This window comes from Aquarana catesbeiana, linkage group LG10 (genome assembly GCF_042186555.1).
Source record: "Aquarana catesbeiana isolate 2022-GZ linkage group LG10, ASM4218655v1, whole genome shotgun sequence".
Lineage (NCBI taxonomy): Eukaryota > Metazoa > Chordata > Amphibia > Anura > Ranidae > Aquarana > Aquarana catesbeiana.
The window spans coordinates 260692901-260712620 of NC_133333.1; the positions used below are offsets into that span (position 1 = coordinate 260692901).

The following is a 19720-nucleotide window of genomic DNA, read 5'->3' on the forward strand; positions in this document are numbered from 1 at the left end:
GGGCTGAATGTTGGGCAATAGAAACCGGCCGACAATCAGCCCATGTGTAAGGCAGCCGGTCCGACAGAAATGGGCGCAAAGGGGCATGACTGAAAAAAGCTCTACCGATCGGCTCCCGATCAGCCAGGGGAGATCGCTGTACTAACATCACAAAGTTAGTATAGTGGCTCCGACCTGAACTGTCAGGTTTTTTTTGTTTTCATTCAGCCCGTAGGTGACCATCATGTAACGTCTATGGTCGGTTTCTGGTTCTCTGGTCAGTGGAGGGACTGGGCACACTGTCCTTCTCTATGCCCCCCTCTGAGTACTCTGCTCATGTAGACATCTTACCTGCTCCTTTAAGCTGCGTCCCGGCCGGACACGAGTTGTCTTCACACTGGCTGCATTTTTCATCAGCGCACTTCTTGCCGGCGATACATTTACACAACGCGTTCTTTGTAGCGCCGCAGTTTGACCTGTATTCGAAAATTCCTTTAAAAAAGAAAGTAAATAACAGTCAGTGACCCCCATGGTGGAAGTTTGAAGAGTCACAGAGATGATACTTGGAGGTTCCTGTTTATGAGATCATACCCCCCCCCCCCTGGTAAAGTCAGCCCCTGAGGATACGGTAGGTCGCTCTTCACAGGCACAGTAGGGGTGATGACATCACCCCATCAGAGAAGATGCCTGTGGGTCAGGCAAGGAAGCACCTCGTCTCATCTTTGCCAGACGTGGCCTACTCAGAGGTCACCACCACGGATGAAATAAACTTAGAGGATCTAAAGTTTGGGGTAGGGAGTTGGGGGTTGGAAGTTGGGGATAGGGAGGTTCTTGAGGGTTCAAGTGGAAAAGAAAAAGAAGGAAGGGGTAAGAGAGGGAAAAAGAGGAGCCGAAACGCGTAGATTGTAGAAAGATGAGCTGTAAAAGGTGGCAGGGAAACATAGAGGGAAGAGTGGGAATACAGAGAATGATGAGATGGTGGGGTGGGTTCCATCTCGCAGTACCAACATCCAACCAAATCTCTATGATATAAAGATGTGTTAGGACTGTTTACCATATACAGCTGATGCCTGTTAATATTTTTTTATTGCTTTTCATAAACCTATAAGATTTCCCCCATTTTCCTTTTCATAGAGGGGTGCATTGTGTGTCATGGCTTCCATAGAATTAACCAAAAGGTTGCCTATCCCGGCCTTACTGTATTTATTGCAATGCATTTCCATTTCCCATTCGGATTCATTCTTCAAATTTAAATTTGTAGAATTCTTTATTTTGTTACATTATTTCATTTTGTTAAAATGTATTTCGGATTAATTGGAATTGGTTACTATTGTGATTGGTAAATTTTCTGAATTTCGATTGGTAAGGGATCGCACATGTCTACTCACATCCCCCATCATAGATGGATAAGGAGAGTCGGCTGGCCGGTTACAATGAAGAATGACGATGCAGAAGATATTACAATGGTTACAATGATATTGCAGATCTGAGAAGGTCAAATACGAGATACAGACATGGGGTGGGAAGAGGAAATCATCAACCAACTTCTGTTTTAAAAATGGAAGTTCTCCCACATACTGGTCACTTCAGATACCTAAAATTAGTTTCTTCCTGAGAAAGATAAACCTCACTTCTCCATTCCTCATGTGGAGTGTACAGTGCGGCTCCATCCCCTAAAAGCTGAACTCGGGGCAAACAGATAAAGTGCAGCTAAACCCCCCCTAAAAAAACCCCGTGTATACTGCTGCTTACCAATCACTGGATGTGGTGGCTGCATTCGTTTTCATTATACAGTCTTTATTTTCACCCGGTGATTGACCAGTGACACACCTCCTGTCTTACGGTGCTTACTTTTACTCTATTTTCACTACTGATGTGATTATGTCTCTGTTTAGGGCAAACAGATCCTTTAACACAAAGGTCAGCCCCAAAACTGAATATATTAAACTAATTACATTAAATGAATAATTTAAAAAGAAATAATCAAAATAAATAGATATTGTATATCTATTTATTTTGATTATTTCTTTTTATATATATATATATATTATACACTATATTGTCAAAAGTATTGGGAGTGGGCTCCATCGGACTTTTTCCGTCGGAATTTCTGACACACAAAGTTTGAGAGCAGGCTATAAAATTTTCCCACAACAAAATTCGATCGGTTAAATTCCGATCGTGTGTACACAAATCCGCATGCTCAGAATAAATTAAAAGACGAAAGCTATTGGCCACTGCCCCGTTTATAGTCCCGACGTACGTGTTCTACGTCACCGCGTTCAGAACGATCGGATTTTCCGACAACTTTGTGTGACCGTGTGTATGCAAGACAAGTTTGAGCCAACATCCATCGGAAAAAATCAGATGGATTTTATTGTCGGAATGTCTGATCGTGTGTACGGGGCATAAGTCCATAGGGTTCAATATTGAGTTGGCTCCGCCCTTTGCAGCTATAACAGTTTCAACTCTTCTGGGAAGGCCGTCCACAAGGTTTAGGAGGGTGTCTATGGGAATGTTTGACCATTCTTCCAGAAGAGCATTTGTGAGGTCAGCCACTGATGTTGGACGAGAAGGCCTGGCTCACAGTCTCCGCTCTAATTCATCCCAAAGGTGTTCTATGGGGTTGAGGTCAGGACTCTGTGCAGGCCAGTCAAGTTCCTCCACCCCAAACTTGCTCATCCATGCCTTTAGTTGAAGCTGTTATAGCTGCAAAGGGTGGGGCAACTCAATACTGAACCCTACAGACTGGGATGTCATTAAAGTTCATGTGTGTGTAAATGCCCAATACTTTTGGTAATATAGTGTGTGTGTATATATATATATATATATATATATATATATACACACACACACACAGTATCTTCGGATACTTTGAGACGGGTCTGAGGTCAGAGAGGGGCCACGGGAGCAACAAACGTCTAATAATGACATACAGTATCTGACAAAAGTAAGTACAACCCCTCAGTGACATTTGTGTAAATCTTTTCTTCTCTCTTTTCATGTGACAACACTGAAGAAATGACACTTGTCTACAATGTAAAGTAGTGAGTGTACAGCTTGTATAACAGTGTAAATTTGCTGTCCCCTCAAAATAACTCAACACACAGCCAATAATGTCTAAACCGCTGGCAACAAAAGTCAGTACACCCCTAAGTGAAAATGGACAAATTGGCCCAAAGTGTCAATATTTTGTGTGGCCACCATTATTTTCCAGCACTGCCTTAACCCTCTTGGGCATGGAGGTCACCAGAGCTTCACAGGATGTCACTGGAGTCCTCTTCCCTCCTCCATGATGACATCACAGAGCTGGTGGATGTTGGAGACCTTGCGCTCCTCCACCTTCCATTTGAGGATGTCCCACAGATGATCAATAGGGTTTAGGTCTGGAGACATGCTTGGCCAGTCCATCACCTTTACCCTCAGCTTCTTTAGCAAGGCAGTGGTGGTCTTGGAGGTGTGTTTGGGGTGGTTATCATGTTGGAATACTGCCCTGCGGCCCAGTCTCTGAAGGGAGGGGATCATGCTCTGCTTCAGTATGTCACAGTACATGTTGGCATTCATGGTTCCCTCAATGATCTGTAGCCCCCCAGTGCCGGCAGCACTCATGCAGCCCCAGACCATGACACTCCCACCACCATGCTTGACTGTAGACAAGACACACTTGTCTTTGTCCTCCTCACCTGGTTGCCCCCACACACGCTTGTCACCATCTGAACCAAATCAGTTTATCTTGGTCTCATCAGACCACAGGACATGGTTCCAGTAATCCATGTCCTTAGTCTGCTTGTCTTGGGTGCCCCCATTGTCAGCTGCTTTTTTCTGGGGGCACTTGGCGGGGGGGGGGGGGGAGAAGCCGGAGTGCTGGCGGGGTACCTGAGAAAAGGAGGATCGGGGCAGCTCTGTGCAAAAACATTACACAAAGTAGGTAAGTATAACATGTTTGTTATTTTATTTTTTTATTTGACTTTAATATCACTTTAACATGTGCCTGTGATAAGGGGACAACCTTCGATACCCTAAACTTTCCATAGGTGACGCTTTAGAAGCTCCTACGGGTCATCAGCTCAGAGATAACAGTGAATAATGAGCGTAGAATTATTGATCTCACTCCGGTGTGTATGGTGATTTGTATCACAATCAATGATTTCATGCATTGGCACCCCAATGGGTGCGTTTAGATTTGTATATGGTGGTGGGGGGAGGGGCTCAACATTTTTTGAGCAGGGTTTATATGCTTGGGTTTAATATGTTTTTACTTTTCTTTTTCAACAAACTTTATTTTTTTCATCACATAGGCTGACCATCCACGGGTCGAATTTCGAAAGAATTTTCTTTTGAAAATCAGAAATTTTGTGCGTTTTGTGATCTGATGGCGCAACCATAGATTTAGAAATTCAGCCAACCGAGCCCTTCAATTTCACCTCATGTTGCTACAGAAAAGAATTTTCGTGGCCGGGAATCTTCTTTTCTTTCCGGGAATTTTCTTTTCTTGCACATGCGCATTTCTTTTTCAATCACATTTATCGCGCGATTCTCCCATCATTGATTAGAAAATCGTTAGTTTTTTAAAAAAATTTCCGACATGTCCGATTACTCAAATTTGATTGCCGCACCAAAATCGGCTGTCGCTGCAGCCCCACTGATTGTGCGAAATGCGAACGAAAAATCTTAGATAAAGTTTTCGAAAGAAAGTTGTTTCGAAATTTGACCCGTGTATGGCCGGCCTTAGGGGACAAAAAGTTCCCTGTGTGATATTTTTGTTATGTCAGGTCTTCTTTAATGAAACATCAGGGAAGACGGGGGGGTGATTGGAAGTGATCAGGCAGCTGTGAAGCTGATCAAGAAAATCAGAACTATTGATTAGGAACCCAAAGTATTGGAGGAGGTCAGCGTGTCAGCCAGGCAACTGGGATTTGTGGCCCTTAAAAAAAGGGGGGGGGGGGATGGGTTACACCCCGAACGCCTGTCCTAGAAAATTGTACTTCAAAGAAAAAAAAAGTATCACGGACAGAACTCAATCGTTTCTGTCACAAGTGCGCTAATACGGGTGCAGTCAACTCGAGCGCCATGGAATGAGAAGAATTGGCCGTCTCCATATTTCCCTCAGGAGAAGGTTCCTTTCCAAAAAAAGAAGAAAAAGAAGACAAAAAGAAGAAAACTGCTGACTCCGCAAATTAGAGAAACAGGATAACGAGATCACGGGGGACACTTTTATATGTTTAGAAATTCTATTATCTGAAGTGCGGGAAAATCCAAGAAGGTTCTATTTATAAACTTCAGATGACTTCCTCCAATCTAGGAAATGTTGAGAGTTCTTGTACTTTGCGGGGAATAAACACATCGCTCCGAGGAAAAACTCAACAAGGAAGTCATTAGGACTCGTTCGGGTTTAACCCGTTCAGCTCCCAACCCCCCCCCCCCCTCTCCGTAATCTCCACAATTTCTACATTCCTGCTATGGGGCTGTTGGTTCACCAATAACTTTGTCATCATTTAAGATTACAATGTAACGGATTGTTTTATTTTATTTTGGTGATATGGATTTTTTTTTTTTTTTTTAATGCAATCCATAAAAAAGCAACAACAAAAAAGAAAATCTCTTGTTTCTACATTGGTCAGCGCTAGAGATGTGAAGGCCCAGAAAAAAAAAATGGAAAAATTTGGAAAAAAAAAAACGTTTTTTTTTTTTACGTTTTTTTTCTGAAGGTTTTTTTGTTTTTTTTTCCAAAAAATTGGAAAAATTGAAAAAAGAAAAAAAAAATGTGTGGAATATTTTATTTTAACATGATGAATAAAATATTTTAAGGCAGGGTGTTCACCTTAAGTTTTTAGAAGTTCCTAATTGTGAATACGGACAAAAAAAGAGTAGCTGCAGAAGCAGAGAGACGGATACTGACAATTTCAGCTCAGAAAATGATTCTGATTAACCCCTTGCCACCCCAGGCCAATTCTGACATTTCTCTCCTACATGTAAAAATCATCATTTTTTTTCTAGAAAATTACATAGAAACCCCAAACATTATATATGTTTTTTTTAGCAAAGGCCCTAGTGAATACAATGGCGGTTGTTGCAACTTTTTAGCTCGCACATTATTTGCGCAGCAATTTTTCGAACGCGTTTTTTTTGGGGAAAAAAAACAGTTTTGTGCTTTAAAAAAAACAAAACAGTAAAGTTATCCCAATGTTTTTGCATATTGTGAAAGATGAAGTTACGCCGAGTAAATAGATACCTAACATGTCACGCTTCAAAATTGCGCACGCTCGTGGAATGGCGCCAAAGTTCGGTACTTAAAAATCCCCATAGGCAACACTTGAAATTTTTTACTGGTTACATGTTTTGAGTTACAGAGGAGGTTCAGGGAAAAAATTATTGCTCTCGCTCCAACGTTCGCATCGATACCTCACATGTGTGGTGTGAACACTGTTTTCATATGTGGGCGGGACTTACGTATGCGTTCGCTTGTGTGTGCGAGCACACGGGAAAGGGGCGCTTTTAAAAAAAAATGTATTGTTAATTATACATTTTTTTTTATTTTGACACTTTTTTGAAAAAAAAAAATTGATCACTTTTATTCCTATTACAAGGAATGTAAACATCCCTTGTAACAGGAATAGGACATGACAGCTCCTTTATAACGAGATATGGGGGTCAAGAAGACCCCACATCTCACCTCTAGGCTGGGAAGCCTGAAATAAAAAAAAAAAAAAAAAAACGATCGGCGCTTCCCAGCTGAAGCGGCGCTATTTTTTTGAAGGCAGAGGCCGGGCGTGCTGTCATAACATCGCGCCCGGCCTCCGACGATCATAGAGACTGGCGGATCCTCTGTCCGACTCGCCGATCGTAGCGGTGAGTCGGTAGAAGCACCGGAAGGCGGCGGGAAGGGGGGGGTCCCCTCTCCCCTCCCGTAAGAACGATCAAGCGGCGGAACAGCCGCTATGATCATTCTTATGGTGTAGGGAATCGCTGTCCGAAACCGGCAATATCTGAATGATGTCTGTAGCTACACCCATCATTCAGATATACCCGCCCAAAGTCCGTCACGTCATATGACGACCCGCAGGCGGGAGTGAGGTGGTTAAATGTCCATTGAAACTCTTCTTAACTCTTCCCCCATCTTCAATTCTTTTTATGAGAATGGGGGGGTTTTATTTTTATTTAATACTGTGGAGAGGAATTGTGAAAAATTGTTACTTTTGGTTTTGAAAATTGTTTTGTGGAGGCTTTCTGGCTCTTCACATAAACTAGTGAGCAGTTCAGGAGATTGTTGCTCCCTTTTGTTACAAATAAATATTCTAAAAAAGTAAATTGTGTTTGTGATAATTGTTTGGCTACACTATATTTTTAATATGCTAGTTGTGATCATTTTATGCCAAGTCAATTTGTCCATAGTCATATTTTATGTTCCTAGAGTAATAGAATGACTTTCAATCTTAAAAAGACAAAAAAGTGCTAATGTAGCATTTTTTAAAAAATTTTCCAAAAATTTCCATCCCCCCACCCCCCAAAAAAAAAAAAACGGAAAAAAAAACAGGTTTTTTTTTCCGAGCTTCAAAATTTCCGGAAATTTTACATCTTTAAAACATGTTATTGTATATAAAAAGTATCAATTTAAATTATTTGTCCCATTTAAAAAGACACTAAAATTGTGATTCTGGTACAAAGCATTTAAACGGTTACTAAACCGTCTATTTTTTTTTTTTTAAAATAAGAAACATGAAGAAAAAAGAAAGAGAATGTGTGACTTTCTATGAATCATTCAGCCAAGGATATAACATGACAAGGTGTGTCTGGTGATAATACAGAACTGATAAGAACCACATGTTACATAATAGCTGCAAAAGTAAGTATATAGAGTGAGTAGAGTTTATTACATACAGATAGATAACATGCTAATAACATAACATGGTAACATGTAAGTTCCTATTGTAGGCAAAGATAAAAACCAGACTCATTGACATCTATCTCCATGGTAAAAATGATACAAATATTAATTCAATCGGTACATTCCAATAAGCCTTGCATATGAAATATTACTAGGACGGTAATCTTGAGTTGTATTAAGAGTGGCATCTAATAGCTCGACGCGTTTCGTGGCTGGACGCCACTCATCAGGAGCATGAGAAAGGCAGGAGTCTATAACCATGATATTTAGAATTTAAATTGACAGTAATATAGGGGTAGTTCTAATAAATCCATCTAAATAAAGAAGATGGGAAAGATGGGGAAGTATGAATGTGTTTAATCATACCGAGAGACCAGCAGTGGATCTGGGTACAAGCATGGGAGGCCGGGGGCCAGCCGGGAGGGTCACCAGCCATGGGGGGCTGAGGTAGCATATCCCAGGCAACTAGATCTGCCTTATAATGGGGTGTGTGCACCTGGACACACACAACCTGCAGAACTTCTGGAAAGCCCGGACACAAGACTCCATCCCTCCCAACACTCTATGAAGTCTTCAAGTTTCCAGCCCCAATCCAGACTGACAAAATCCAGAGAAAACTTAAAGCATAGCTTCCTCTGCTCACCAATCTTCTGCTGGAACTTCTCAAGCTGCCTCTTCTCAGAGGTGTTTGCCAGGCGGTGAGGGGGCAATATGTTGATTAATCGCCGCCTGTTTTAACCCTGAAAACGCCACACCACTGCAATGCAAATCATGGCCCCATTCACTTGAATAGGTTGCATTTGGTGGCTGCTCAATGCGACAGAGTGGATAGTGGATCATTTTTGACGCAGTCATGTCTGGTTATCTTTGCAGTTAGTTTTGGGGGGGAAAGGAGGGGCGGTAAAAGGTGGCTCCATCACCTGTTTTTACGCCCCTCAACCACAAGAAGTGTAGACAAACCTTTCCAAAGCCCTTTGGTTCAGAGGTAGGTCTCTCTATAGGGCTCTGTTATCTGACACTGTTGTGCACACTCTGGGATCAGTAGACAGTAAGTTATCAGTTACCATAGGAGGGAACATTCAAATTGTCACACAATATTTTATCAGTGATGGCGAACCTTGTCACCCCAGATGTTTTGGAACTACATTTCCCATGATGCTCAACTACACTGCAGTGTAGTTGAGTATCATGGGAAATGTAGTTCCAAAACATCTGGGGTGACAAGGTTCGCCATCACTGCTTTATAGACACAACAATGTAAAATAATGCATTTGGGTGGCAAAAATCTGAATGCAATCTATAGACTGGGGGGAGAACCTCTGGGGGGATCTAGGATGGAAAAGGACCTGGGGGTCCTAGTAGATGATAGGCTCAGCAATGATATGCAATGCCAAGCTGCTGCTAATAAAGCAAACAGAATATTGTCATTAAAAAGGGGATCAACTCCAGAGATAAAACGATAATTCTCCCGCTCTACAAGACTCTGGTCCGCCCGCACCTGGAGTATGCGGTCCAGTTCTGGGCACCAGTCCTCAGGAAGAATGTACTGGAAATGGAGCGAGTACAAAGAAGGGCAACAAAGCTAATAAAGGGTCTGGAGGATCTTAGTTATGAGGAAAGGTTGTGAGCACTGAACTTATTCTCTCTGGAGAAGAGACGCTTGAGAGGGGATGAGATTTCAATATACAAATACCGGACTGGTGACCCCACAATATATAAATACCGGACTGGTGACCCCACAATATATAAATACCGGACTGGTGAACCCACAATATATAAATACCGGACTGGTGACCCCACAATATATAAATACCGGACTGGTGAACCCACAATATATAAATACCGGACTGGTGACCCCACAATATATAAATACCGGACTGGTGAACCCACAATATATAAATACCGGACTGGTGAACCCACAATATATACAAATACCGGACTGGTGACCCCACAATGTATAAATACCGGACTGGTGACCCCACAATATATAAATACCGGACTGGTGACCCCACAATATACAAATACGGGACTGGTGACCCCACAATATACAAATACCGGACTGGTGACCCCACAATAGGGAGAAAACTTTTTCGCGGAAGTGAGTTTAACAAGACACGCGGCCACTCATTAAAATTAGAAGAAAAGAGGTTTAACCTTAAACTACGTAGAGGGTTCTTTACTGTAAGAGCGGCAAGGATGTGGAATTCCCTTCCACAGGCGGTGGTCTCAGCGGGGGGCATCAATAGCTTCAAGAAACTATTAGATAATCACCTGAATGACCACAACATACAGGGATATACAATGTAATACTGACACATAATCACACAACATACAGGGATATACAATGTAATACTGACATATAATCACACACATAGGTTGGACTTGATGGACTGTCTTTTTTCAACCTCACCTACTATGTAATACAATGTAACTACTATGTAACAATCTGAAGAGCCAATCAAACTACCCCCACCTACCTTCACACTTCTGACACTTCTTGCAGGTTGGTTCGGCATTCGGGTGATCCATGTAGCCGTTGGATGGGCAGGGCCTACACTGCCCACATTTTTTGTTTAAGAAATAACCTGCAGACAGGAAGACATGAAAAGTGATAACTGCGTCACACAACACCGCGAGGACTTTCACATAAAAACAAAAATCGTTCAATAAACCGTCACCGACAAACCGATACGGGGCAAGAATAACATTGCAATCCATTTCTAGGGACGACCTGCAGCCACATTTCACATTGAACGGATTCAGCCAATGGCAGTATAGCCTGATTCCAGCCAATTAGGTATGTAATGAGTAGACACACCCACAGCGAGCCATAAATCCGGAGCAGGAAGCCGGAACCATACAGAGCACAGCGGTCTGTTCATCAATATCTGGAATTTAACCCCTTCCCACCCATTTCCAACATCCCTTTATAACAGGACAAAGGATAAAAACTGCACTACTAAGCAAAATCCTATACAGGCCATTAAAGCAGCAACTCTTCTGTGAGATATAAACACAATCCTATACAATATAATCAGGTACGGAGCTGCGCTAATAATATGAAACAAATCAATACACCCAAACAAAAAGCGATTTAATAAAGTCCAAAGGTTGGTTTATATGGGAGAGATAAGAGTGTGCTGCGGTGGTGCTCTCTATCACCATTTGTGGGACAACATTGGAAGGGGTCCCCTGATGAGGTCATGTGCCGTGACGTAACGCGTAGGGCGTGGTCGGATGTTGGAGCAAACGGGAAGTGATGTAAGAATCGTGTTTTGCACTGTGCAAGCCTGTTTTTATCTACTTTTATGTAAGGATCCACTTGGCGTTTTCATAAATTCATACTGTTTATACATTTTACACTATGGGAGGCGACTTTTTATTCTTTCTTTAATGGTTGGAACCGGAAGTTAACTGCATCAATGTGAGGCCCAGAGGAAATTTTGGTTTACGGCAGAGGGAGACTAGAGCCCGGCAGATCATCACCTGCACTCAGAACCCCTATAGTGTCACCAATTGGAGATCCGTGGTCGTGTTCCTGCCTCTACTACAGGATATTCATGGAGCTTACTATATTCCTCATGGAGGTAAGAGCTCTGTGAGTGTTAAGTGTCTGCGAAGTCACGAAGACTTATATTAAGAAGAATTTGTGTCCATTTCTTAGAAGATTAATTTCACTTTCACTTGTTTGGAAATTTTATTTACTATTATTGATTTGATTATTTGGATAGATTTCACTCATTGTTTATTGATTTTATTACTTATCACTTAGAAACTTGCACTGATCACTTTATCAATTTTATGTTTTGACTATGTTTACCTTTTTTATTTTTATTAAACAAGTGTGATTAACTGTACTTCTGTCTCAGTCTGATTCATGGTTTCTGACAACTTTTTGTTTTGGTGTATTGATTTTTATCATATTATTAGCACAACTACATATAGGATTATATCCCTTTAACAGAGTCTGTACACTTGAGGGACAGGATGGATCAGCTGAACACATGACCACTGTGATTGGCTGCCACAGTGGTCACATGGTTGGGAGCTGGTCCCATTATGCCATCAGTTAAAATGAAGCAAGTAGTAACGCATCCCATTGAAGCTATACAGACAAACACCTGTATAGGGGATGAGCCCCACCCGCCTATCACCTGGGTTACACAGGATGAAGACAGACACCTGTATAGAGGATGAGCCCCACCCACCTATCACCTGGGTTACACAGGACACAGACAGACACCTGTATAGAGGATGAGCCCCATCCACCTCTCACCTGGGTTACGCAGGACACAGACACCTGTATAGAGGATGAGCCCCACCCACCTCTCACCTGGGTTACACAGGACACAGACGCCTGTATAGAGGATGAGACCCCGCCCCCACCTCTCACCTGGGATACACAGGATGAAGACAGACACCTGTATAGAGGATGAACCCCACCGACCTCTCACCTGGGTTACACAGGATGAAGACAGACACCTGTATAGAGGATGAGCCCCACCCACCTCTCACCTGGGATACATAGGACATAGACAGACACCTGTATAGAGGATGAGCCCCACCCGCCTCTCACCTGGGATACATAGGACATAGACAGACACCTGTATAGAGGATGAGCCCCACCTCTCACCTGGGTTACACAGGATGAAGACAGACACCTGTATAGAGGATGAGCCCCACCCGCCTCTCACCTGGGATACATAGGACATAGACAGACACCTGTATAGAGGATGAGCCCCACCCATCTCTCACCTGGGTTACACAGGATGAAGACAGACACCTGTATAGAGGGTGAGCCCCACCCATCTCTCACCTGGGTTACACAGGATGAAGACAGACACCTGTATAGAGGATGAGCCCCACCCATCTCTCACCTGGGTTACACAGGATGAAGACAGACACCTGTATAGAGGATGAGCCCCACCTCTCACCTGGGATACACAGGATGAAGACAGACACCTGTATAGAGGATGAACCCCACCCACCTCTCACCTGGGTTACACAGGATGAAGACAGACACCTGTATAGAGGATGAGCCCCACCCACCTCTCACCTGGGATACATAGGACATAGACAGACACCTGTGTAGAGGATGAGCCCCACCCGCCTCTCACCTGGGATACATAGGACATAGACAGACACCTGTATAGAGGATGAGCCCCACCCACCTCTCACCAGGGTTACACAGGATGAAGACAGACACCTGTATAGAGGATGAGCCCCACCCGCCTCTCACCTGGGATACATAGGACATAGACAGACACCTGTATAGAGGATGAGCCCCACCCATCTCTCACCTGGGTTACACAGGATGAAGACAGACACCTGTATAGAGGGTGAGCCCCACCCATCTCTCACCTGGGTTACACAGGATGAAGACAGACACCTGTATAGAGGATGAGCCCCACCCATCTCTCACCTGGGTTACACAGGATGAAGACAGACACCTGTATAGAGAATGAGCCCCATCTCTCACCTGGGTTACACAGGACGCAGCAGCCGCTGTGCTGAGTGCGACATCCATCTCCCTGGACTCCTCTATCGCAGAGATGACTCCATAGGACACAGAGGAACACAGACAGTACACGCCACATCTTCATAGTCTCTGGAGACCTCTCCTCGGTTGATGTTCGTCTCCTGAAGTGACTCACCTATAGAAGGGACAATATAAATACTTGAGATGACAACGGTCACATGATTCATCTATGCGATAAAGTATCTGTTACGACCTAATTATTATTTTCTTTCTGTAGAAAAGATAAGCCTCCTGTAATTATTGTCTGGAGGGCGAGTGATTTATGGGGATGAAAGATCTGCGCTTTCCTGGAAAGAACCTTCAGATCTGAAATACGGATTCCTGGAAGAGATTTCCATTGAGAGTTCCTGAAAACTTCAAAGAGAAATACTTTATATTGTGTATTGATGGAGTCAGCCAGTACAATCCAAACTATGAATGGATGAAGAAGAAGAGCCAACACAGGCCCATCAACATACTGAGAGAGGAGAGGAGCATTTATTGGAGCTTATATAATCAGGCAATGGCTGGGGGGGGGGTTGAATAAGAAGGATCACCATTCATACTGAGACAACCTCACCTACAGCATTGTAGTAATATAATTATCCTTTATACAGAGAGTATTGCCCAATGTCTTTGTACTGATGAGATCATGAGGGACCCTCTTGGGGAGTGTACAACACGTTTCATGGGTGAAACTATGAAGAGAAGCTGAATAGTGTCTCATATATGTATGGAAACATAGCCCTCACCCCTGCAAGGGCCACCGATTTGTCCCTGGTTCTTCTCCCAAACAGGTGCAATGGCAGCCAGGCACTCTTCTGGCTCAATGAACAGTCTAGGGCAGGGATAGGCAACCTTGGCACTCCAGCTGTGGTGAAACTACCAATCCCGAGGTTGCCTACCCATGGTCTAGGGCAGGGGGTTGCCTTTATAAAATGTAATAAATGTGTTTATTATTTACTGATTAACTTGGATAGGGTGTAGGGCGCTATGGGATACTCCATGAACGTAGAGCAATTGAGGACACTCTCCACTGTAATACTACTTCTCAGAAGGGTTTCTCCAACAAGAGCCCAAAAAATGGGCAGCACCAGGACACCTTCAGTAATGCCCCGGGTCAGGCAAGCACTAGTAAAGATATGCTAGGTCAGCAGCAACAGTCACTAGAATCTTCACTTAGGTCTGTACTCACAATGTCCCTGGACTTTGGATGCCTTCCTCCAATATCTGACAGACAATTTCTCCACAAGTCTCCAAGACCAGATCTACAGTGATCTCCAAGACCGGATCCACAGTGATCTCCAAGACTGGATCCACAGTGGTCTCCAAGACCGGATCCACAGTGATCTCCAAGACCGGATCCACAGGGATCTCCAAGACCGGATCCACAGTGATCTCCAAGACCGGATCCACAGTGATCTCCAAGACCGGATCCACAGTGATCTCCAAGACCGGATCCACAGTGATCTCCAAGACCGGATCCACAGTGATCTCCAAGACCGGATCCACAAGACCAGATCCACAGTGATCTCCAAGACCGGATCCACAGTAATCTCCAAGACCAGATCCACAGTGATCTCCATGACCGGACCCACAGTGATCTCCAAGACCAGATCCACAAGACTGGATCCACAGTGATCTCCAAGACTGGATCCACAGTGATCTCCAAGACCGGATCCACAGTGATCTCCAAGACTGGATCCACAGTGATCTCCAAGACCGGATCCACAAGACCGGATCCACAGTGATCTCCAAAACCGGATCCACAGTGATCTCCAAGACTGGATCCACAGTGATCTCCAAGACCGGATCCACAAGACCGGATCCACAGTGATCTCCAAAACCGGATCCACAGTGATCTCCAAGACCGGATCCACAGTGATCTCCAAGACCAGATCCACAAGACCGGATCCACAGTGATCTCCAAGACCGGATCCACAGTTTCCGGTTCTCTGAGGGGAGAAGAGACAGATCCCCTGTCCATACTGAGTATGAACAGCGTTCTGTCATCTCCCCTACACAGTCCCATCCCCCCTTCAGTTAGAACACATACTAGGGAACATATTTAACCCCTTGATCGCCCCCTAGTGTTAACCCCTTCCCTGCCAGTGTCATTTTTACAGTAATCAATGCAATTTTATAGCACTGATCGCTGTATAAATGCCAATGGTCCCAAAAATGTGTCAAAATTGTCCGATGTATCCGCCATAATGTCGCAGTCCCGATAAAAATTGCAGATCGCTGCCATTACTAGTAAAAAAAAAAAATTAATAGTAAAAATGCCATAAATCTATCCCCCTATTTTGTAGATGCGATAACTTTTGCGCAAACCAATCATTATATGCTTATTGCGATTTTTTAGCAAAAATGTGTAGTAGAAAACAAATCGGCCTAAACTGAGGAAAAAATTGTTTTTTTTTAAATATATTTTTGGGGGATATTTATTAAAGCAAAAAGTAAAAAAAAAAATGTGTTTTTTTAAAAATTGTCGCTCTTTTATTTGTTTATAGCGCAAAAAATAAAAACCTCAGAGGTGATCAAATACTACCAAAAGAAAGCTCTATTTGTGGGGAAAAAAAGGACGTCCATTTTGTTTGGGTACAACGTCGCATGAACGCGCAATTGTCAGTTAAAGCGACGCAGTGCCAAATCGCAAAAATCGCTCTGGCCAGGAAGGGGGTAAAATCTTCCGGGGCTGAAGCGGTTAAGCAAAAATATGTACAAATGGAATGTAGCGATGTATCAACGTTTATATCGTTTTGTGGCAGGAAGATAAATAAATCTGCTGGAGTAATAATTCTGATACATTGTCACATGTAGGGAGGAAAAAGACAAACAAGAAGGGAATTTTCCTGATATGAAGAGGTGACGGCAGGTGAAGGTTAGAGGAAGCTAAGAGGAAATTTCACTCTATTACAAAGGGAAGGAATATTTTTTCTGGGAAATCCCGAGTGACTGTCATGTGATGTTTGCAGCACTCCTTACAGCATGTGACTATTAGAACCGGAGCGGAGGGCGATCGCAGCGACCACAATGGATGGCGCCGTGCAAATACCCAACTGGTCACCGGCACTCCAGATGTATATTTTTTAAATTCAGGGCTCATTCACAGCAGGTGGGTGTGGCCTAGCACGTGCGTTTTTTTTTTGCGTGATCTTGCGTGTCACATTTTAGGGCAGCCCAATCATTTCAATGAGCTTCCCTATGTGCGTGAAACATGCCAAGAAAGCGCTGGCATGGTTGTTAAATTTGTGACGCAGGTGCGTTTGCTTGATGCTTGGGTGCGCCAATAATGCGCTAATAATTATTGGCACCCGTGATCATCTGCAAAAGTCGTGCATGGGGTGCAGGAAAACGCATGATTTATTGATTTTGCACCGTTCCCCTGAACCGGGTGTGCTGAGCCCTGATTGAGAAAAATGTCACATATGCCAGAAATAGCCAACGTCTCGGGGGCCCCGCAAGGTGACATAGCGAAGGAAGCCTGCGGGGCCCAGAAACGATTGGAGCCTTTTTCGATTTTGGGGGGAAAACACTGCGGTCTGCTGCGATATACGATGGAGGAGACGCGGTGAAGGCGACGATTCTTCTATCCAGTATGGGGGGCTCTATCATATTAGGGGACCTCTCTCTGTTACTATCCTATCTGGTAAGCTGATAAAATGCAAAAAACACGCAGAAACGCGCACTTCCGCTACGCTACGCGTGACTGGGGCCTAATTGTGCAACGCCGATTTATTTTGCCTTGCATTATTTCTGATGCATGTGACAGAAATGTGTGAAATGTACATCAGCTGTTCCTGGAACTTCATTCCGATCAATTAGTCATTCTCTGAAGTAGCATTCATGTTGCATACAGGGCTGGGACCATAGGTATCGGCACAGGGTGTGCCAGCTGCGCCTGGGCACACCCTAATCACCCTGTGCAATGCTGATTTCCCCTGATTACTGGTGCCCCATACCCCCCCCCCGCAGTGCTGCCAGCTTCCCTCCTCTCCCACTGGTTGCTGCAGGGAATGTTTACGGAAGGAGAGCGGGGGAGGGGGACGGGAAATATTTCATATACCAGCCCCTTTTTTGTTTTCTGAACAAACACAGCGAGTGATCTATATCGGTCGCTCCTGTGGTCATTCTTAACTGAAGCATAGTAAACTATGTTTACTATGCTTTGGTTTGGGAATGAACAGGAAGCCACTCAGCACAGAGCTCTTCCCATTCATTCAATGTCCAGTGCAGCTGAGGCTGCAGAGAAAGGGACTGGGAGGTCTGTTTAGATCCTGATATTTCACCAAAATGGGGGTCCTACAAAAAAACGTAAAAAAAGAGTAGTGCAAAAAACAATAAAAATTAAAACTACAGACCCGTCCACTGCTCTGCTGATATACAGACGTGTGTGTTTGTGCTCAGGGGTGCATACCCTAATGCAATAGGCTCCGCACACCTATGGCTGGGTCAAGGTCATCCAGCGCCCGGGGCAAAGATGGCCAAACTACCCAGCCTTGTAACAGAAGGAAGGCGCCCCCCCATCCTTACAATAAACCATTGCGCCCAGGGCAGCCGCCCCTCCCGCCCCCCCACCCCTTGTCCCACCCCAGGGTAGCACAGGTGGTCATTGTATATATTATACAAAGGTAAAGTGTTTGTTATTGCACACGTAATAGTCACTGGCAGCCCCTCCAATATATTAAGGCAGAGCACACAACGAGCGTGGTAAATAGCTGTTTAGAGCTATTTTCAGGCCGGTCACATGACCCGCGGGCACTTTTCAGCTCCGATGGACGGCTTCTGCAGGAGGGGGCCATGATCAACCTCTGACTTCAGCCGTGGAGATCACAGACGGAGACAAGGAGCTGACAGGGAGGGATGAGGGGATGAGGGAGACAGATGAGAGCAGGCTGCGGATGACGGAGGGACGCACTCTGACCACGGTGGTCAGGGCTCAGCTGCCCTGATTTTTGTGGTCAGTACAGAGAGGGGATACAGGAAGTGGAGTGTTCGGGGAGGTTTTTTTTTTACAGTTCAGAGGGGGGGGGGGGGGGACAGATTACACGGCACAAGTGCTGTACTGTTTAATCTGCTTTAAGGGACCAGGATGTCTATTATTTTTATTGGGGGGGGGGGGGGGGGGTTAACAAACACTTTAAGTACAATTCTTCTATGAACAGGTAAAGTTCACCATACACATAAAGATTTCTCTCATTCATCTCTGCCCTAAACATGGTGGATGGAAGAATTTCCCACTAAGGGCCAGGACAAGGGGTGGGCGGCAGGGTCGGTTGCCCTGGGCGCAATCGTTTACTGTAGGGATGGGGGGCGCCTTTCTTCTGTTCCAAGGCTGACAGGAGTAGTGATAGTGAAGTGATTTTCACAAGGGAGTGACTGCTGGGTGTAGGATCCCCTAAGCTTGCACATCATGAGCGGGGGAGGGGGGGCGCAGTTTGGCATCTTTGCCCTGGGCACCTGATGACCTTGTCCCGGCACTTTTCCCACTGCCAGCTAGCATACTGTGACAGCCGCTGAACCTGGCTGCAACTGTCATAATATCTGAAAAGTGGCTGCAGCTGATTGGTCACAGTCACTGCATGGCAGATTTTTTTTCTCCGCCAGGTTCGTCAAGTTGGGTGGTGTTGGCAGTGCCACCTGAGGCTCCAATTTCAGCTGATTCACAGGATCATATGACCAGCTTTTGTGATGCTATTCAGAAAATTCTGTACAGACAGAACACACCCGAGGGCCAACTTCACTGCAAACCAAAGCCAGTGATCTATCTTTTCAGAATTCTTTGTGTGACGACATGAAAACCTGAATCCTGCAAGAACTGGTTTCTTTATTATATCTATTTGATGGGATTACAAGTGGAATGGAAGATGTATAGATGAAGGAGAAAACACATTCAAATAACCATGCAAACAGAAGGCTGTAACCACAATAAAACCAATGTACTAAAAATTCTGCCCTGTATTCCATAGCCGGCGGTGTAATTGGATGGATTTGGTAAAAATGTGATATGGTCCACCTTGTGGACACAATTGGAATTACATTTTGCTTTGCTAAACTTTGCACACTTATGCTATATAGAAGTAAGCGACCCCCCCCCCCCCCCCCTTTCCTTCCAATGATGGAGTTCAGGTGCCCCCAGTGAAGGGTCCTGGTAATACTCCATCATACAAAGACTTGAGACAATTGTGCTTCTCCAATAGGGTTGCCACCTCATCCCTTTAAACCCGAACACATATGAATTACACAGGTTCTGAGGCTAATTTAATGCACATAAGGCAACAAGTGAGTTTAATTACCACCTTAATCAGCCACAGAACCCGTGTAATTCATATGTG

At 44.3% G+C, this 19720-nt stretch overlaps 1 protein-coding gene across 3 annotated transcripts in view; it reads right to left on the reverse strand.

The window, feature by feature from the left end:
• TNFRSF9 (TNF receptor superfamily member 9) overlaps window positions 1-19720 on the reverse strand; it is a 44281-nt gene that overhangs the window by 12888 nt on the left and 11673 nt on the right. For all 3 annotated transcript variants that reach the window (XM_073603725.1, XM_073603723.1, XM_073603724.1), the window contains exons 2-4: window positions 13344-13518; window positions 10342-10449; window positions 331-471 (exon numbers count right to left, since the gene is read on the reverse strand). In XM_073603725.1, the coding sequence (XP_073459826.1) occupies window positions 331-471; window positions 10342-10449; window positions 13344-13467 (373 nt within the window). In that variant the 5' untranslated portion in view covers window positions 13468-13518. The remainder of the gene's footprint in view (window positions 1-330; window positions 472-10341; window positions 10450-13343; window positions 13519-19720) is intronic.